This window comes from Triticum urartu, unplaced genomic scaffold, assembly GCF_003073215.2.
Source record: "Triticum urartu cultivar G1812 unplaced genomic scaffold, Tu2.1 TuUngrouped_contig_5728, whole genome shotgun sequence".
Taxonomy (NCBI): domain Eukaryota; kingdom Viridiplantae; phylum Streptophyta; class Magnoliopsida; order Poales; family Poaceae; genus Triticum; species Triticum urartu.
In genome coordinates, this window is record NW_024116426.1 from 1 (window position 1) to 22,060 (window position 22,060).

Here is a 22,060-nt window from a genome sequence, read left to right on the forward strand (position 1 = left end):
CCGAGGTTGACTAGCGGCCGCCGGTACACCGTTGCTTGCCGCCCAACCGGCCGCCACCGAGCGGATCCACAACAAGCTTGGTGCGGTGTCGACGGTGCGTCATCGGTGATTTTAGGCTGCGTCAAACAATATGATCAATGAGAGCGAGCATGGACAAGATTTGATTACAGTGTGTATGACCTCATGGGACGACCGGTGTGGCCAAGTCGGAAACAAGAATGATCCATCGCTTTCTTGAGGTCTACCATGAGGAGTGGTGGGCATGGCATGGGCGACAACAGACCTAGTCTTATCTCTATGTTTGTTGCATTTGTGTGATGAATTCTGTTGTATTGTGTGCTAAACTATGTTGTTGAGCTTGATGAACAATTTATATTGTGGGTTTGATGACGGAGTAGGATTTTCTACAAGTGCTTGTCACAGAACTAGTTAAGGGTTTCAACGGTGTAAAAGTTCTCAAAAATTCTGAAAAAAATACTGAACCAACACACCTATAATATAACATGATCTCAAATAGTTCAGTATATATTTATGTCGCAGTGAGCTGAAATGCTTATTATTTTTGCCGATGACACATAGTTGCATATTTTGACAATCCCTCCGTTGAATCATCTTATTACGGCAAATTTTAACATGGTCCCTCTTACCTCCTTTTTTTACATGTGAGGTAAGAAGGTAAGAGTCAATCAAGCCATTCATTGATGAGATCAACGGCTAAGATCTATTTTATACTCTTACCTCTCATGTGAAAAGAGGGGGTAAGAGGGACCATGTTAAAACTGCTCTATTACATTAGAGAGATGCTTCCATATTTGTTTCATATTTTTGTATAACTTTTAAACCGTTAAAAGTTTAGCGACCCTTAACTAGTTCTGTGGCAAGCTATGGTAGACATAGTTTTACCGTTTGATGACTATGTAATAATTTGTAATTTGTTTCAGATTCATTTGAAATGCATTTGGTATTTTGTATGTGTGCAAGATGTATAAATAGAGATGAAAAATATACATGTGGAGTTTTAGTGCCCTAAATTTTACTCCCAAGTCCAAAACAGACGGCCTAAAATACATAGATGCAGCTCGTCACCCGGAAGAGTTGCACGGTGTATTTCAGATTTAAGGTCTTGTTTGTTTGAGCCGGAGCTTGACGGCAAGCAGCTGCAATACACCACCAAATGCATATAAGGGTCGGTTTGGTTGCAAAGTCTATACCATGAAATATATAGTAAGCATACAACAAATCCGTATTTGCCATCTCAATGCGCACCACAATTTCTCCACAAAAAAGAATCACAACTGTACCATGTTAAAATATTTTCCTGGTCTCCTAGAGAAATGATCTCCTATCCCTAGCATGCCCAGGATTGCATCATCATTCATGATAGACACACATATATCCTAGCTAGAACTAGCTAAGGATATCAGGTAGTTCGTTAGGGAGCATCAGACAGAAATATCTACTGCACTTCTCTGAAAACAAACACCGGAGCTGTCAGTCCAGCGAGCCAGAGGAGCAAGCGGCCAGCTGGGTTCAGGGAGAGACACGGTTGCCTCCTCGCGTTCCATGAGGTCTCCCCGACCCCGAGGTCGTCGTCGTGCCGCCACCGACCAGTAATAAGTAAATAAATTACCCAACGACGGCAATGATACGGTAGGTTTTGGCAGCCTTTCCGTTGCTCGAAAGCGTAGCTTGCTTCATCAGGGACAGAAACTGCGCAAGTGGCTGTTGAATATGGGTGTATGATCCCGATCGGGCGGCATCGATCGGCAACACATGAATGAAAAATTATCCCGTCGGCGTCGCGGTTTTCTGAGAGGGGTTGGTTGTTTGGCAGTTCAGTTCATCGTCATCAGGAGAAAAGAAAGCATAACTTTTTCTCAGAAGCTAGAAAAAGTAGACCACTGATTGAAGACGTGAGCTTATAATTATCTAAATGGAAACCTGTTTAATCACTACTGATAGACGGGGCCGTGCTGGCTTTCCGCATACAAATGCCTTTTTTTTGTTTAGGTTATCTGATTGCTTGCAGTTGCAGGGCCCCCACTATTATCAGAAGCTAATCATTCAAACAGAGTGTTCATCAATCATCATTTTCTCGGCCTGCAGAATTTGCATGTACGGACTCATTTTCCAGCCAGGAATTCTGCCAGAAACATTATCGTCAGGTCCGAGTCATCATCAGGCATTATATAACGATCCCTCCAATTTGAGGACGGCGTGAGCATATTTTACTCCCAAGATCCGACAGGCGCCTAGGCAGCTAGGCTGGCCACTCACTCCCATCCATTTTTTATCACGAAAAAGAACCCACTTCCATCCAAATTAGGCGTCCTGATCGTGGATGCAACCGACGGATTCGGTGTCAACAGCGACCCTTTCTCGTTGTCTAACAGTCGATTGTCCCCTGCAGCGTCATCGGAATCCGCTGCAACTTGCGAGAGACTGACGATGCGGTAGCGGCAGCCTCCCACTTCTTACAAGGGGTATATGACCCCGTCCCTGTCCTCCCTGTCCCATTAGGGTTTCTATACGCGCAAGTGGGCAGAGATGTGGGAGTGTGGTGGTCTCTCCCGTTTGGCTATTTCCCAGCTATATAAGCGCTGCACACTTGCTTGACTTGACCAGAGATCACAGATCCATCCTTCCAGTAGTGGCAGTCTAGCAGTGCAAGAAGAGAGAGCCTTCCTGCTCACCTAGCTCAATCAGCCTCCTCCTGTTGTTCAGGAGCAACCGAGAAAGCAAGCTCAAGATGGAGTACAAGGTGAAGAGCCATGACAGCAAGCACAAGGGGTCAGGGTCAGGAGGGCTGAGCAGGATGCTGAGGCAGCACAAGGCCAGACTCTACATCATCCGCCGATGCGTCGTCATGCTCCTCTGCTCTTGATCCCATTCTTCTTTCTAGCTTAGGCTTGACAAATTCTTTGGTGCGTGAGTACATAACATAGGGTAGTTTAGAAGGTCCCAATAGATGTTGCTGACGGTCTGGATGCAAGTTTTTGGTGTGGTATGGTGCTCCTAAGTCCTGCAATGGCAAGGTTGTACATGTACTCATGTGTCAGGTGTTGGAATGTTACTTTCTGTGTTTGCTCTATCAGCAAAAGTGAATGATCTCAAGAATAAAAAAGGGTTCCCCTCGCATTCCATTTTATCTACACATCTCGGTCTGGTTTACTCGGAAAATTGGCAGCATTGTCACATGTGTTTTCTTAGTACTTGCTTCTTGTTAGTTGGTAACTAAGAGCATGTCTAGCCGATGCCTTAGACACGGTTTTTGAAGAGCTAACCACACCTAGCTGAGCCCCTATTCAGCTAATTTTGAGTAGTTATCCCAAAAAACTGCCCCCAACCCTTATTTTTGAACGGTCGATCGCACTTCTCAGGAAAAATTTCCCCCTTCCAACTCCTGTCCACCGCACCTCTTCTTTCTAGTGTCGCTGCTGCTGCCATCGGAGGTCCTGATTTCTGCGGGAATGGAGCCGTAGGACTCTCCGCAACATCGTCGGCCACTTCCACCGGAGTCGACCCACGCGCCTGCGCTTATGCCAAGGGAGCAACTCAGGAAAAAAGTCCAATTCGAATCTACCATATGTTTTCAACCAAAAATCCAAAATCCAATTTTAATTTTGTTTGCATATTTGCGTTCCTTGCAACGAGAACTTTGAAACAAGATCGCTCTTGAACATTTTGACAACTTCTAAAATTTAATAAGTTCTAAATATTAAAACTTGATAGTTGTAATATTATTTTTTTACAAAGTTTCATTTTCTTTTGCGGTTTAGGATTTAGGGCTTAGTGTTTAGGGTTTTGGGGTTAAGGCTTAGGACTTAGGGCTTAGGGTTTAAGTTTCAGTTTTTGAAACTTTATGAATTTATCATTCGTTCCTATCATGTTTTTGTAGTTGAAACTTGGTGAAGTTTTTAAAACTTGTCAACACGTATTCAAAAGTGGACTTGTTTCAAACCTTGTCACTAGGAACACGAATATGGGAATGAAATATAAACTAGAATTTTGATTCAAAAGATATAATATGGGAATGCATATAGTGCATTGAACCGAATTGTTTCCATATTCATCGGGAAATATGTATATATCCTGAAACATATAGTAGACGTATAACAGATCCGCAATTGCCATCTTGATACGTATCCCAATTTCTCCCAAAGAGTGTTAAATTTTTTTTCCAAAGAAAGAGACAGCACTATGTAGCAATGATAAAATACTCTCCTGTCCCCAAGTGAGCATGATTACATCATCCTAATCGCACTCACACACACACACACATATCCTAGCTAGAAGTAGAACCAATGCATACTGTATCAGGTAGTAGTTCGTTAGGGGAGCAACGGACATATATATCTTCTTCTCTGAACTGTAAACAAACACCGTCAGCTTGTCAGTCCAGCCATGGCACGAGCCAAGCCAGAGGAGCAAGCGGCTAGCTGGGTTCAGAGAGAGGCACACGCTTGCCCCCTCGCGTTCCATGTGATCTCCCCGACCCCGAGGTCGTCGCCGTCCTGCCACCGACCAGTAAGTAAATAAATTAACCAACGACGGCAATGATACGGTAGGTTTTGGCGGCCTTTCCGTCGGCCGAAAGCGTAGCTTGCTGCATCAGGGACAGAAACCGCGCAAGTGGCTGCTGAATATGGGTGTATGACCCCGATCGGGCAGCATCGACCGGCAACAGATGAATGAAAATTTACCCCCCGCCGCGGTTTCCTCCAAGAGGTTGTTTGGCAGTTCATCACCAGAAGAAAAGAAGACATCTTCTTCCCAGAAGCTCGAAAGGGTAGACCACTGATTAAAGAAGACAGCTTGATTATCTAAATGAAAACTGTATAAACCCTTTTTTTGTTTAGGTTATTATTGTCTGCTTGCTTGCAGGGCCCGGAGTATTATCGGCTAACAGAGTGTTCGTCCTTTTCTCCGGTTGCACACAATTTGCATGTACGGGCTCATGCACCTAACAACGATCATGGTAGCCGAACGAAATGATTAACGCGTGGATACAAAAGCTGGAATCTCCCAGCTTGGAATTCTGCCGGAAACATTATCAGCACTTCATCATCATGCCGTATAAAACGATTCCTCCAGTTTAAGTACGACATATGAAGACCTGAGCATGTATTATACTCCGAGATCCGACCGGACAGTTGCTCAACGAAAGGCGCCTAGCCTGGCCACCCACTCCCGGCCCCATCCGTCCTCACTAATCTGGAATTAGGCGTGCTGATCGCTGATGGAGCCGACGGATCCGCTGTCAGGAGCTACCCTTTTTGGCTGTCCACAAGGCGTTTGTCCCCTGGTGCTGCTGCGTCATCGGAATCCGTTGCAACTTGGGGCGAGGCTGCCGCTGCATGTGCATGTGGAGGAGGTGGCGGCCGCCCCCCAATTCCTGCAAGGGGTATATGACCCCGTCCCCGTCAGTTTTTTATAAGCGCCAGTAGGCAGAGATGTGAGGGTCATGTGGGAGTGTGGTGGTCTCTTAGGTTTGTCCATTTCCCTGCTATATAAGAGCTGCACACTTATACCTGGCCGCAACCACAGCAGAGGCAGATTCAATATCCATCCAGTAGAGGCAGAGCAAGAGCAAGAGCAGAGCACAGCTTTCTTCCTTCACAACCACCTTCCTGTTGAGGCGTCCGGTTCTAGATCAGGATGGAGTACAAGGTGAAGAGCCATGGCAGCAAGCGCCGGGGAGGATCGGGATCAGGGTCAGGAGGGCTGAGCAGGATGCTGAGGCAACACAAGGCCAGGCTCTATATCATCCGCCGATGCGTCGTCATGCTCCTCTGCTCTTGATCCCATTCCTCTTCTTCCTAGCTTAGGCTTGACAAATTCTTTGGTGCGTGAGTACATAACATAGGGTAGTTTAGAAGGTCCCGATGGATGTTGCTGCAAGTTTTGGTGTGGTATGGTGCTCCTAAGTCCTGCAATGGCAAGGTTGTACATGTGTCAGGTGTTGGAATGTTATTTTGTGTGTTTGCTCTATCAGCACAAGCGAATGATCTCAAGAATAAAAAGGTGTTACCCCTGGCATTCCATTTTTATCTGCATCTCAGTTTTAGTCTGCGATGCCGACTGCTTTACCCACAAAATTGGCAGCACTGTCACATTTTTTTTAACGGCTTGCATTCTTGTCAGTCCAATATTTTGGAAGCTAACCACATACCTACAATTTTTTAAGTGGTTCATCTCATCCTATGTCCAATTTACAGTGATACAGAGCAATTGCCACACATCGTATTAAATCTTCAGGGATTTCGCTTATTTCGTAATATACACTCGGTTGCTCATACATACTTTGTATATTCTACATACAAATATCCGTGAATGTTCTACCACCGACACTATGAATTCATGTAAGTAATGTGTTGGTAAAACATATGCATACCCGTCATTGTATAATGCATTTTATCAGTCCAGTCTTCTTAGTTTTTTAGTCCACATTGAATTTTTGAGTTGGCTATATAAATAAAATTGCTAATTTTCATCAATGTTATTTCAAAGCATAGCTATTCTAATTCCGGATTTATGTGCATAAAAAATTATTGTTAGTTTTATTAGAGTAAAATTTGCCTGCAAAAAAAGAGTAAAGTGCATTCTTGTCCCTCAACTGAACCGGAAGTGTGACTTGCATCCCTAATTATTTTGGGGGGCAATTGTCCCCCAACTCTTAATACCAAGTAGATTTAGTCCCTTATAGCGGTATTCCTCGGCCAAAACCGGTTTAGCAAATGGTTACAACTTACAAATAACCATACCATGTAGATTCTTGACTTTTGCTCCAACGAAGATTTGTAGCAAATGGCAGTGTCATATTGGTTGCCGAGCATATGCTCGTGCTCAGGAAGCCTTGTGGACCCTGTAGACCATACCTTGGTCACCGACAACCTCTATTTTTGCCGGTGGCATGGTTCCTGCCATTAATGACCTCCATCGTATCTTGGTCCTCTAGGCTGAGTGCAACCCTAAAGAAGAGGACATAAAAATACCCATGGAGAGGACCAAAAGAAGTGAGATGGGATAGGAGCAACAAGGGAGGAGTTGTTCGCGTGCCTTTCTAATGTACGTGTACCAGAGATGACCGTGGTGGTTGCCGGATATGCGATGGTCGAAATCTTTGGGCAAGTAGAAAAATAGAATTAGGGTGATGAGAGGGTGTCGGTAGTGTAATCAGGAGGACCGGGAAGTTGTGTGACGTCATGCCCGCTAGACGCGAGGAAGACGGCGTTGGTGTCGTGATGCTCGAGAAGTCACGCCGTTGTTCCCTTTGGCCATGGCGTAGCGAGCCAGCGACATGCACCTCCTTACGAAGGGGCGACGATGCCATGTGGAAGAACACTGGTGCGGCAGCGCTGGACTGTGTATGTGTCCCCAATATTGGGTTTGATGGTGGAGTACCACTCTCGGGAACTAAATCTAACTGGTAATAAGAGCTAAGGGACGACGACCATACCAAAATAAGTCCAGGACTAAAGCCACTTCCCAATAAGTTGAGGGATGAAAATGCACTTTACTATTAGAATAGAGCAATGAAATTTTCCGCTAAAATGAATTAATGCCAAATTAGAAATCAACATCATGTATGACTCGCTGAGGTGGCAGGAACTCGAATGTGGTTTATCCTTGCCAGTGTCCATCTAGAAGAAACGGATTGAAAACATTGCATGGCGCATTACAAATCTTAGGCTTTGTTTGTTTGAATTGGAGCACGACAAGCAGCAGCAGTATGCTATCAAAAGGCATGTAATGCACTTCCCGCACAAAAAGCCATATAAGGCACTCGACTGAATAATTTTCTGTATTGGCAAAAAAATAGAGCAAACAACGCAAAACCACAACTTTAGGGGGGCATAATTTCATTTTACCACAACTTTTAGGGTTTGCAACGAGGAACCGCATTTTTTGAGGTAGTGATTCACAAATAACTCACATTTGCATTTAAGCCATTTTAATAGTAAGACTGACTCTCGGGGCCCACCCATCAAACGTGGCAAACAACACAACACAAACGATGTACAGCTAGGTTGAGTTGGATTAGTTAGATATCCTTGAGCTTCGACAACCTTCTCACAATGGCACCAACAACTCCAACTTGGCAACTTGGTAGTGAAGTGAGGCGACGATGCCGGTAGCCAACCATGACGAATTCTTTGAGCTCTTACCCAGGCTCTCACCAACTGCGACAAATCCTTTGAGCTCCCGCCCAGGCCCTCACCAACTATGGCTAGGGCGTCTGTCGCGCCCCTCCACCATTGCCTCGATGCTAACAACAAGGACATGCAACTTCACGATGGCAATAACCAATTACGATGGTGATTGTAGGCCCCCGCCCCACCTTGCCACTTGTCCATGATTGCGATGACAACTGGGCCCTCCGAGACGCCCCCTCCATGTTTCTTCGATGTAGTGGACACAGCTTGGCGTGTTTCAAGCGGCCACTATGATAGCCATGGCTTGATGTGTCGTCATCGTGATTACAAATGACCATGCCTTGGGTGTCAACTCGATGCTACGATGACCACTACTGAGAGCTGACTGCCGCGTTCATAGCTAGGAGCTGGAGGCTGGAAGTTTTTTTTGTTTGAGAAAAGACACCCAATGGGCATCGGGTGGCTGAAAGTTGTAGAGCTAAGACAAGAATGAAACAATTGAACCTGTTCGTTCTGAGCACACCATAAGAATAGGAGAATTATGTGTATGTGAATCAACCTCGTTCCAATGCATTGTCGTCGCAGTCACCTCTGAGGCATGGCCAACGACACTTCAATTCGGTGGCAAATTTTAGTCGTCATTGCCATTGCCTAAAGAGGGAGGAGAGGGGCATGTCACGTCGTGTCCCATCCGCAAGTCTCAAACAATCGCCATTAGAGTTGGCAGCCGATGTAGCCTTTCTTTGTCTCCAAGTTTTCGTCGACAATTTCGTTGTGCGCCGACTCTTGGGGCAGAGAGAGAGAGAGAGAGAGAGAGAAGTGATTCAGATCACAAGGGCGGCAGGGAAGTGGTTTGGCTCAACATATGCGAGGAAATTGGGATGTCACACTGTCTACATGGCACATTCACATGGGCCTTGGAGGCCAGTTTTGCTACTAACAAAGCTTATTTGTGAACCACTTCCTCAAAAACAGGGGTTTCTTACTACAAACCATAAAATCTGTGGTAGAGTGAAATTACGAATTTACGACCTCTGAATTTGAGCTTATTTGTGAACCACTTCCTCAAAAACAGGGGTTTCTTTTAATAATTTAAGGATATACATATTTTCATTTAAAATTCCAAAGCTAATCATTTCGTGGATTTCTAGGCTTTTGGACCAGGCTTCAGGCAGAAAACTAAAACCTAAGGCCTATTTGGACGTTGGTATTGGGCCATGAGTACACCACTAGTCATTTTTTTATTGAAAAGGGCGAACCCTAGCCTTTGCATCATCGTGATGCACAGAACCAAAACTACTGCTAGACATATAACATCCCTTCTTATGGATGGTGTGCCACGAAGCGCTCATGTTAGTGACAAACCTTAACAGCTGGAGGCAGATCATCGAGTGATTGCCTCTGGGTGATTAATACTTTACACACGAACCTCGTGTTGCAAGATCGAGATGCAAAGATGAAGAGCCATGGCAACAAGCACAAGGGATCAGAATCGGGAGGGCTGAGCAAGATGCCGAGGGAGCACAAGGCCAGGATCTACATCATCCCCCAATGCGCCAGCATGCTCCTCTCCTCATGATATGATTCTTCTCTCTTGCGTAGGCTTGATAGATTCTTTGGGGCGTGCTCACATACCATTGCATTACAAAATAATAAAACTGAGCCACCTAGGGGCCTTCCAAAGTGATTTGATCTCACAAATCGGTTAATCTATCTGCCCAACGCTCCAGATCTCCCTTTCACGGCGCCACCCAACGTGCACAAAAATGGGCCACTACTTCACAAATCGATTATTTTGTCTTCTCATTAACCGGTCCGGCGCTTGATGCTCAGTCTGCAAACTCGACCCATCAAGTTTCATCTTCTTGCTTTGGGTGTTCCCCTTCGGTTACTTTTAGGACTGCCCCTAACTAGAGGCGCCTTGCGTTGAGTAAGGATTCAGCGCTCACGTGCCCCGGTCCGTGGGCCGGCCCAACAACAAGGCGAACAGCTTGCTCACAACGCGTCGGTTCTTGGTCGGTCGGTTTGCAGTTAATCGATCGACTGTTGACTTGTTGATGAAAATGCAAAATTTTGAAAGTAATAATAATCAGGAATAAAAAATGTTTAAGAATTTGAAAAAGTTTCTGTATTTAAAAAATCATGGGTTCAAAAAAAGGTCTGTAGATTTGATAAAAGTTCGCTAACTCCAAAAAGTTCAACAGTTTAAAGAAAAGTTCACGGGATTTGACATTTTTCAGAGATTCAAAAGATATGATTTATAAAAATTGTGCATTTTAAATTTTTTATGGATTTGAAAAAGTTCATGAATTTGAAAGAGAAAGAAAACGGAGCAGGCAAGCCCATCCAAAAAGCGAAGGCCTATCTAAAAACACTTCCTTCTAGAAACCCGAACTAATGGTCGGCACTCTGCACTCTGCAGCGAGGTTTGACGAGCGGAAGAGGGGAAAACCAAGAACTCTGGCGCGATGGCGAGGACGGGGCGGTCCGTGCTGCTCCTCCTCCTGATCCCCACGGTGCTCTCCCCGCTACTGCTCTCCGAGCGCCGCCTCACCGTCGCGATTAACCCCAACGGTAAGCACCCCCCCTCCCGTCCTCGGTCTAATTCAATCGAGATCTGAGGCATTTTCTTGGCACTGCGGTTCTTACGGTATTTACGTCGGATTTCTTGCAGAAAGGAAGGATTTTCCTGCCGAGATTGCGAGTCAGGTTAGTGTTTTTGTAGGATTTTGGGTTTTGGTACAGGGGCCGGAGATGTTCATGGCTTTAATGGTTTCTTTATGTTTTGGCAGGGCCATAGCGTCAAGGATAGGAAGCTAAATGCGTTTCCTCTGGTAAAATTTTCTGTTATGTTTCTTGTGTCTTGGCCAACGAGTAATTATGGATTTCGACGCAGGAAACTCTGAGTTCTCTGAAGGAATCTGTCGGTGCCGTATTAGTGGAGGAACCGCCCCATTTAGCCAACGATTCGATTGAATCCGCGGACCAAGGTGTGCTCGATTTTTATCTTGGTTTTGGTAAATGTTACACTGTACTCTTAAGATATAGGTCTTGTGATATTTTGTCCTTAGATGGTTTGCACATGAACTGTTTGTAGAATTGCTACCGGGGAAGAGAGCTAACAGGGTGCTTTCTGAGACCACTTCTGGTGATGGTGCTGTATTGAAGGGTGGAGACCTGATCGACCAAGTCACAAGGCGGACGGCAGAAGATGGTGGTTTGGCGACGGGCTCAATGGATAAGCAGGAGAAGCACACAGGATCCCAGCAGCAGTCTTCTTCTGAGGTTGATACATGTTACTTCTCAGGCTTTAGGTGCATACTGGCAAATTTAGTTGAGTTGTCACCTGTGGATTTTTAATCTCTTTGTAGCGCCCCGGGACCGCTACTATGCTGATCTAGTACATCCACTAGCATCCGCATAATATCGATCCTAAGACGCCACCTTCACACAGTGTAGACGTGCCAACGTGCACGCCATGTCAGTGGAAAGCAAGTATCACAGCACAATTGCAATACAGATCCACAAGAACATACAATACAACAACTTCAAAGAGTCAAATTTAACAAATGGATACAATACAAGGGTCATTCCAGAACACGTTGGGCCCACCGTTTGTCTTCCGTGGCCAACTACCTCAGAGTGATGCTGGATCCATTGAGCCCGTCGAGGGCTTGAGCTTGCGCGGCTTCGGTCTTCAGAGAGTTGCTCCTAGCGCCGCACAGTCCGGGGTGTCATCCAGGTGGCGTCCTGGGTCACATGGGTTGGGCCCCAGACGATCTGGAGATTTGGCTCGGGTGGTCCAAGCGGCTTTTTCCGTGGGCAACAGTCCCTGCACCGGACGGTCTTACATGAGGGCCTGGTGTGTGTTCGGGTCACTCGTTTGATGATACCACCAAAGCATCCCTTCAGTTTTTATAAGGATTACCACATTGTAGGCAAGGCATACTTTCCTAGGAAATGAACCAATAAACTCATGTGTTCACAGACACTTGGAACACTTTGCTGCACTGGCGACTAGTGCATTAGTTTGGTCAGTGTGTTCTACTTTTCGTACATTACTTAACTTAGAAATGTTCATCCATATGCTGGAATCATCCTGGCTGCACTCTCTGCGGAATTTGGGCATTTCCATTTTGTTATGAAGAAAATTCACATAATTGTTTTTTGTTACATCTCAATGCGATAGGTTGCAATCATGATTTCTTGCCACATAACTTCATCTAAATTGTGTGGGCTTGTATTTGCAGGGAAGATCATTGGAGGCTATAACACAGATACCTCAGGGATATCAAGGTGCAGGGAAGAACCCTCAAAAAGAAAACACAGATGGCAGGAGTAAAAATATGGCTTCGTCGGATACTAGAGTCCGGGATATCAAGGATCATTTAATCAAGGCAAAGGTCTACCTTGGTCTTGGAGCCATTCGAGCAAATCCTCAATACCTCAGGGAATTGCGACAGCGGATACGGGAAGTTCAAAAGGTGCTTGGTGAAGCATCCAAGGACTCTGATCTACCAAAGAAGTATGGGTCTCCCAAATGTTCATGAATTTTAAAGTGTTAGCATATTGTGGGCATTTTGCAGCCCCATGCAGTTATTCAGTAATCTTTAATTTATGTTGACTTATTCAGTGCCAATGAGAAGGTGAAAGCACTTGAGCAGACATTGGTCAAGGGCGAACAGACACAGGATGATTGCTCTGTTGTTGTCAAAAAGCTCCGGGCTATGCTTCATTCGGCAGAGGAGCAGCTGTATGCACAAAAAAAGCAAACTGTTTTTCTAACTCAACTTGCAGCCAAAACCCTTCCCAAAGGTCTTCACTGCCTCCCCTTGAGGCTAGCTAATGAATACTTTTCATTGGATCCTAGTCAGCAGCAATTCCCAAACCAGGAGAAACTTGATGATCCCAAACAGTACCACTATGCCTTGTTCTCAGATAATATATTGGCAACAGCAGTTGTTGTTAATTCGACAGTGTTAAATGCCAAGGTATGTATTCTTGATACTTCCTACTTGAGTTATGCTGATAGATAACATGCAACGTACCGAGTGGAATTTTTTGTCTGCAGCATCCTTCTCGTCAGGTTTTCCACATAGTAACTGACAGACTAAATTATGCTCCAATGAGAATGTGGTTCCTCTCTAATCCTCCTGGAAAAGCAACAATTGAAGTACAAAATATTGACGAATTCACATGGCTAAATGACAGCTCGAGCCTGTTGCTGAAACAACTGGGATCTCAATCTATGATCGATTATTACTTTAGGGCACAAAGTGCAAATTCAGATTCATATTTGAAGTACAGAAACCCAAAGTATCTTTCAATGCTTAATCATCTGCGATTCTACTTGCCTGAGATTTATCCAAAGCTCGACAAGATGGTTTTTCTTGATGATGATGTAGTAGTAAGAAAGGACATAACTGGCCTCTGGTCAATCGATATGAAGGGGAAGGTTAATGGTGCTGTAGAGACTTGTGGAGAGAGCTTCCATCGCTTCGATCGTTACTTGAATTTCTCAAGTCCTGTTGTTGCAAAGAATTTTGATCCCAATGCATGTGTCTGGGCTTTTGGAATGAATTTGTTTGATCTGGCTGAATGGAGGCGGCAGAACATAACTGAAATCTACCACTTTTGGCAGAAGCTTGTAAGTTTCACATACTTGTGATTACTTTCATACATGATAAATTACACGAGATGTCTAGAACTAGCTTAGGGACAATATGGCTTCTATGCCTAAGTAGGCTGATAAAGTTTTGAACTAAAGATCATGTGCAATGCTGAGTTTATTCGTATCCCTCTATAAGGTTCTCCATGTTATGTCGCAGATTGTCCATGTAATTAACACATCTAATATTCAGCTTACATGGGTAGCAAGATTTAGAGAAATCTCTCAACACTCGTATTGTACAGAGTTTCAAAATTTGTGGGGACATGACTACTGTGCAAAAGATGAGAGAATCAGAGAACTATATAATCCTTCTGAATTGTCAATGACTTGGAAGCTTTTAACTCCATCCTTTGTTTTATTTCGGAAGACCTGTCATTTGTTGTTTTCTTTTGCATTCCATTTGATAAATATTTGTCGACTTTTGATTGCAGAATGAAGACGGATTGCTATGGAAACTTGGCACTCTCCCTCTAGGTCTGGTTACATTCTGGAACAAGACATTCCCCCTCGATCGATCATGGCATATTCTCGGTCTAGGTTACAACCCACATGTAAGCAGTAGTGGCCTGGAGCGTGCCGCGGTCATACATTACAATGGCAACATGAAGCCCTGGCTTGAGATTGGCCTGCCCAAGTTCCGAAGCTACTGGTCAGAGTATCTTGACTACGATCAGCCTTTTCTGCGGGAATGCAACATCAATCCGTGAAGCAAGACCAGTACCTCCCAAGCCATTCTGACATCTCTAGCCTAGTTTGTTCAGTGTTTGATTTATTTGCCGGCATCCCATGTTGGGTATGGTTTGTGGAGAAGGTTGTAGCGGTTGAGATTACATGCCAGTAGGGAAAAAGAATAATTCTGCAGTGTAAATGCTTTTTGGCATACCATCGTTGTGTACGAAATGTTAGATTGCTGCCGTCGAGTATCTGTAACAGGGAAGTTAGAAATACTCTAGAAAGACCAAATGACCCTGGGTCTTATTAGTTAGGCAGGGCTCAAGCCTCACTTCTATCTATTAAAATTGGTGCCTAGTTGACAGCATTGTCACATGTGTTTTTTTTCTAAGTACTTGGCTTCTTGTTAGCTGGAAACTAACCTCACCTACCAATTTAAATGGTTCATCTCATCTTATGTCCAATTTGCAGTGATATAGAGCAATTGCCACATCTCATATAAAATCTTGAGATTTTTTTTCTTATTTCAATATGTTCAATCGCTCATAACATGCTGAAAACAACCTACTAAATTTTCTTGTTTGCTGTTGATATCATGCATACTTAGTACTCTTAGTACTCCCTCACTTCCTAAATATAAGTCTTCTTACAGATTTCGATATGGACTACATACGGAGCAAAACGAGTGAATCTATACTCTAAAATATGTTTATATACATCCATATATAGTTTATATTGAAATATCTAAAAAGACATATATTTAGAAACGGAGGAAGTACAATTCTTATACTCCATCCAATCATAAAGTTGTACTAAGTGTGCGTTAATTAATATGGATTGAAGGGAGTACATTTTTCTATTTGAAAAGGAGGTTAAACCCTGCATCATGTGATGCACACACGCCTAGTATTATTAATTTACCCCCTCCGCAAAGAAATATAATAGCGTTTAGATCATTGCATTAGTGATCTAAATGCTCTTATATTTCTTTATGGAGGGAGTACTATTCATCAAAGTACAATACAAAGACAAACACGGCTGAATAATTACAAAGAGATGAATAAACAATTATGACTAAGTCGATTTCTTTTGTAGCAATGCCTTTTGCAAGGGGTACACGACCTCGCGCCATCGTCACCATGGCTGACTGAAGAAGGCTAGGAAAAGTATTTTCATCCCAGTTGTGGAGACCAACTACTGAAGGTCAATACGTCAGCAATGGGGCAATGCCTTCAACATGGTAATGAGACAAAAAATCATCATTGTTGAGCATAACCAATAAAGGTCGGAACAAGGGTTTTCACCATGGACATGAAATAGTGTCACATCCACCGCCTTAAAAATGTTGAAAATCTATACTACTATATAGTGTATGAGTTTGGGAGCATCAATCCTAGCCACTGGTCTCATAAATCTAACGGCTGAGATTAGAGGGATTCACAGTGAACAATAGCCCGCAGCTGAATCTATTGGGTTCTGAAACCATCGCATCGTACCTCATAGAAAAGAAGACCTATGCCTCTTCTGCCATGTTGCAATTGTCACGTTGTGATGAGTAAAAAAATAAGGGTAGGCTATGAGCCCATGCGAGATGGTCCGAGAGGAGAAATAAAAGCTGAAGTAAACAATTTGTGGGTCCCGCCACATACATCTTTCTTTATATTCTTAAAAAAAGGGGTGACAGCAGGCAGTGCTCGTCCCCCCTGGCTCCGCCCCTATTAATATTGCAAAGATTTTGTTTTCCTGATCATGAGCATTAAGATGCCGGCAATAATGAGAACACCTTGTTGGTTGAAAAGATGCCTCTCGGGGGCTCTCGGCGCCATCCAATATGCGAGCCCATGGTCCAAGTCGCCGGGGTCATTCATGCGAGGGGTAGTCCAGGCCCGGCTGTGAGCGGCTACTTTGGTCGCGCAAGCCAACCTATTTTGCTTGGGCTAGACAGGTGCGCGTGGTCACCCCTGCCGGTCTGTGCTGCTCATGCCAGCCACGCACTGGGTGGTTGGAGAGGGTCGTCCGGCTAGGGTCGCAATGGCGTGCAATTGTTGAGACTAGGTCCACTTGTTAGCACTCGTGGCCTCTTGTCGGGCTGCCTCGCTCTCACCAGCCACGAGTCCGGTGGTCAAAGAGGGCCATCCAAACATGGGTGCGGCCGCGACCTAGCTGGTTGGCCAGGCCCCAGCCATATCTGAATGCTATCGCAAGGGTAGCTCGGTCTTTTCCTTAAGGCGGTTATGTCTTGCTATAAGTTCGTTGTTTTATGCTGCATATAGGATGGCGCGCAAGTGGCCACCCTCTTCCTTTTCCCTTGTACTCGTTGCTCCCTTGTGCTCTTTGCCCATAGCCCCCGCAACGGCTGAACACATCTCCGGTCTCATCCTTCTTACATGAATGTGCAGCCTGTCGTGTTCTTCGGCCTCTTTAAGCGTGCAATTCGCCGTCGGCCAGCTCCTCGTCTCTGTTTTGGGTGGGTGTCTCCTTTGCTCTATTGTCCGTGTTCATCTTTTTTTCTGCTTGGCGTCTTTTTTGCTTTGATCGTGCCGCCGCAGGACACACTGTTTCTTATCACGTTGAGATGGTTTTCTTTGGGGGTTCTCTTGGGTTTCATGGGTTTAACCGGGTTTTTTCCCTGTGATTTTTGTTTCAATTTTTCTTGGTTTTTTTGACTTTTTTGTTGTTGTCTGTCAAAAGTGTGAAAGCACGATAGTGCTTCATATGAACTAATATCCCTTCTTTGCTTAGGTTATCTGGTTGCTGGTTCCTAACTACTTCCTTTGTGAAGACCCTTAAAAAAAACTTAGAACTTCCTCTGTGAAGACCCTTAAAAAAAACTTTCTCTATGAAGAAATATAAGAGCGCTTAGATCACTGTACAGAGGAAGTACATCACACACTAGTCAAAAAACAAAGTCTCAGCTTGGATTTCTGACAGGAACATTATCATGAGACATGAGCATATATTACATTTCAAGATCCGACCGGACAGTTCCTCAACGAAAGGCGCCACCCCACTCCCAGTCCCATCCATCCTTACTAATGTGGAAATAGCCATCCTGATCGTGGATGGAACCGACGGATTCGGTGTCAAAACTGGCCCTTTTTGGCTTTCCAGGGGCGATCGTTGCCCCCTGGAGCGTCATCGGAGTCCGCTGCAAGTTGAGAGAGGTTGCCGCTGCATGTGGCTGTGGAGGTAGAGGCAGCTCCCCACTTCCTACAAGGGGTATATGCCCCCGTCACCATCCTCTCTGTCCAATGTCTCTCCCTGTCCCGTCAGGTTTTTTATAAGCGCAAGTTGGCAGCGCTGTGACTGAGGATCATGTGGGAGTGTGGTCTCTCCCGTTTTGGCCATTTCCCTGCTATATATGAGAGCTTCACATTCACTTGGTCACAACCACATCACCACACAGATCCATCCATCCAGATATCACGCTCCTGTTATACAGTGGAAGAGCAGAGCAGAGCCTTCCTGCAGAATCCCCCTCCTGTTCAGGCGCCCTGTCTTATCTTGCTGAGGATGGACAAGGTGAAGAGCCATGGCAGCAAGCACAAGGGATCAGGAGGAGTAGGAGGAGGGCTGAGCAGGATGCTGAGGCAGCACAAGGCCAGGCTCTACATCATCCGCCGATGCGTCGTCATGCTCCTCCGTTCTTGAGCTGATTCTTGTTTCTAGCTTAGGTTTAACAGATTCTTTGGTGCGTGTGTATATACTACATAACATAGGGTAGTTCAGAGGTTCAGATAGATGTTGCTGACGGTTAGTTTGGATGGAAGTTTTTGTGTGGTATGGTGCTCCTAAGTCCTGCAATGGAAGGATGTTCAAGTACCGATGTGTCATGTGTTGGAGTGTTCTGTGTTTGCTCTATCAGCACAAGTGAATGAGGTCTCAAGAAAAAAAGGAGGTTACCCCCTGGCATTTCATTTTATCCACACTTCTAAGTAATAATTCTGCGATGTTGGATTGCTTTACTTAGAAAATTGTTAACATTGTCACATGTGTATTTTTTTCAAGTACTTGCATTCTTGTTTGTTGGAAACTAACGTCACACCTACAAATTTAAATGGTTCATTTCATCCTATGTTCAAAAAAAAGGGAATTATATGTATGTGATCAACCTTGTACCAATGCATTTTCGTCGCCTTTGAGGCCTGGCCAACGATGCCTCGGTTTGGCGCCAAGTTGTAGCCACCACCATCGTTGCCTAATGGGGAGGAGAGGGGCATGCCATGTCTAGTTCCCTCCATACCAGTGGTGGACAGCCGTTGCAGTAGCCTTCAGAATCGGCGATCACTACGCTTCACCACCAAGTTTTCGTTGACACCGTTATCGTGGTTTGGCTCACGGATAGAAAAAAGTGGTTTGGGTCACAAGAGAGAGAAGCGGTTTGACTCAACCCACATGAGAGAAGTGGTGTGTTGCACTGCCTGAATGTCAAATTTAGGTTGCTTTTGCTATCCACATCGCTTATTTGTGAATCACTACCTCAAAAACGGGTTCCGTGTTACAAATCACAAAAGTTGTGTTAAAGTGAAACTATGATCCCTGAATTTGCGGTTCTATGTTATACTTTTTAGAATGTAATACTTTTACCCATTTTCTTTCAAAATGTCAAAAAACAATCTTTTTTTTTTTGCTTCTTCTAGGCGTTTGGGCTATGCTTCGGTAGGAAAACTAAGTTTTGAGCCCTATTTGGACTTAAAAATATATTGACTCCACGCCAGTCATAAATATCCCTTGCTTGTTATGTTAAGGAAGCAAAGTGTATGAGAATTAGGGTTTGTGACTTTCGGTCCCCTTGCCTCTAGTTACCATTTTGGCGTTGTGAGGTGGGGGTATATCAGATTCCTCATATTTTTAAGAGTTTTGCGTTCTTTAAAGTGTCATAGAGCTAAGGAGGCATGTGTCCTCGCAGATTTGATTATTCGGGTCTAATGGGTTAATGTTATTGTGCCATGTTGGTTTTGTTGGTTTCATTCTTTATGGAGTTGGAATCTTTTCTCAACATAGCATATATCTTGTCGTTTGATGACCTGCATTTCTAGGGAATCATACCGACATCCCCACTCCAAGTCCGTTCAATGCTCATAGCTTCCCATCTTTTTGGATGGGTGACTATAGGAGCTTTCATAAACCTTTATTGGTACTCAAGCTCGTGCAAGTGAAAGAGTGGCAGTATTGATGTTTTGGCCCAATTACAGTCTCTTTGTTGATGTCTTCGGAGTATTCTGTCTTACGAAAATTGATACCACTAAGAAGATGCCTCCAAGAGATTTTACTGTAATTCTTAATTGTAGAAATTATTTTTGTGAGGTGCGCTTTCATACAACACCCCCCTAAAAATGTTTGAAAAGGTTTTTTTTTCTGCCTACCCATATAACACAAAAAATGAAATCTCTTAACTTGTTTGGCAATTAATAAGTTGGCATGTCCCTTGAATCCCGCAATTGGAGGATGAGACAGCGAGACTCCATCTAGCTTTGATGGAAGATGAAGACATGAGAAGTAGGATGGACTGGATTCTAGCACTTACTTGAGGGACGGCACTTTTCTTCCATGAGGGGTACGAGGAGAGCGACGATCGCAGAGGAACAGGTGTCGAACGCTTCTCGAGGTTGACCATCCCCTCCCCCCCCCCTCCCCTCTCTACGGGCTGTTTTCAACATCTATAATATCCCTTGTAAGAAACGCTGGCAAAGTCTCAACAATGCATATGAAGTGTGCGACATATGTAAAGTCGTCATATCTCAGCCTCCAGAATTCGGGACCCACCCGTCCATGAGATATCTTTTCCCCCAATCTCCTTCCATCCCTAGTGAGATGAGATGGGGGACCACGTGAAGTTTCCTTCACTCTATACGATTTTGTTGGATGGGGTGTGCTCCATATGGCGACTCTGCTAGAATGCCTTCTGCTCCTTAATCTCCCTATTGACAGTTATTATGGAGTTCTGGACCATACAGAGACTCTGCTTGAGTTGCTCTTAGTAAAGGTTAACTTTCAATCTACACCAATAATTTTCTTAAAATATTATAACCCTTTTTTAGAGGGTGTACTGAAGCAAACTTCTTACTTGCCACACATTTCTTTTTTTAGATCTTGAATCCAAAACAATGAACTTGTAATGGTTGGATGAATGAATAAAACTACATATGTTTTCTTAAACAATCTTTGTTTTAGTTATGTGCTTGCCGGTCCCCAACTACATTGGAAGCTAGTCAGAACATTGTCATCATGCATTATAAAATGATCCTCAAATTTGAGGACGACATGAGCATATATTACATTCCAAGATCCGACCGGACAGTTCCTCAACGAAAGGCGTCTAGCCTGGCCGCCCACTGATCACTGAAGAAGCAAGTGGAAATGTGGAATATTAGGCATCCCTGACCGTGGACGGAACCGACGGATTCGCTGTCAAGAGCGACCCTTCTCCATTGTCCAGAGGCGATTTACCCCCTCGAGCCTCATCGGAATCCGTTGCAACTTGAGCGTGGCTGTCGCTGCATGTGGCTGTGGAGGTAGCGGCAGCCCCCCACTTCCTACAAGGGGTATATGCATATGCCCCCGTCCCCATCTCTCTGTCCAATGTCATCCCATCAGTTTTTTATACGCGCAAGTAGGCAAAGACGTGAGGATCATGTGGGAGTGTGTCCTTTCCCATCTGGCCACTTCCCTGCTATATAAACGCTTCACACTTACTTGGCCACAACCACAGCAGACAGATCCAATATACTACTACTAGCAGAGCCTTCATCCTGCAAAGCAGTGGAAGAACACTAGAGCAGAGCAGAGCAGAGCTTTCTTCCTGCACAAGCACAACCACCCTCCTGTTGAGCCCTATCTAGCTCAGGATGGACAAGGTGAAGAGCAATGGCAGCAAGCTCAAGGGATCAGGAGGAGGAGGGCTGAGCAGGATGCTGAGGCAACACAAGGCCAGGCTCTACATCATCCGCCGATGCGTCGTCATGCTCCTCTCCTCTTGATCTGATTCTTCTCTCTAGCTTAGGCTTGACTCATTCTTTGGTGCGTGTATACATACTACATAGCATAGGACATAACATAGGGTAGTTTAGAAGGTCCCGATAGATGTTGCTGCAAGTTTTGGTGTGGTATGGTGCTCCTAAGTCCTAAGTCCTGCAATGGCAAGGTTGTACATGTACTCATGTGTCAGGTGTTGGAATGTCACTTTGTGTGTTTGTTCTATCAGCACAAGCGAATGGTCTCAAGAAAATAAGAGGTTACCCCTGGCATTTTCTTCGGAAAAAAAAAGTTACCCCTGGCATTCAACTTTTTCTACACATCTCAGTAAATATTTCTGTGATGCCGACTGCTTTACTCGGAAAATTGGCAGCATTGACACGTGTTTTTTTCAAGTACTTGCATTCTTGTGATTCCAATATTTTGGTAACTAACCTCATACCTACATTCATCTCATTTTATGTCCAATTTGCAGTGATAGAGAGCAATTGCCACATTACACATAAAATCTTCAAGGATTTTGATTATTTCGTACGGTATGCTTGATCACTCATGGCGCGATAAAAAGCGATCCACTGATTTTTCT

The 22,060-nt window shown here is 44.5% G+C and overlaps 1 protein-coding gene and 1 long non-coding RNA gene across 2 annotated transcripts; both read left to right on the forward strand.

Annotated features, from left to right (window-relative positions):
• Nucleotides 1-5,461: 5,461 nt before the first annotated feature.
• On the forward strand, nucleotides 5,462-21,775 carry LOC125529620. The gene is made up of 2 exons (XR_007292702.1): nucleotides 5,462-5,943; nucleotides 21,644-21,775. It is a non-coding gene; the product is annotated as an uncharacterized LOC125529620 (long non-coding RNA).
• LOC125529618 (probable galacturonosyltransferase 4) lies at nucleotides 10,540-14,866 on the forward strand. Its single transcript, XM_048694032.1, has 9 exons — nucleotides 10,540-10,730; nucleotides 10,831-10,865; nucleotides 10,949-10,990; nucleotides 11,053-11,146; nucleotides 11,254-11,441; nucleotides 12,407-12,681; nucleotides 12,790-13,147; nucleotides 13,228-13,803; nucleotides 14,259-14,866. The coding sequence occupies exons 1-9, from the start codon at nucleotides 10,625-10,627 to the stop codon at nucleotides 14,532-14,534; spliced, it is 1,950 nt and encodes a 649-aa protein (XP_048549989.1). The 5' UTR covers nucleotides 10,540-10,624; the 3' UTR covers nucleotides 14,535-14,866.
• Nucleotides 21,776-22,060: the final 285 nt, after the last annotated feature.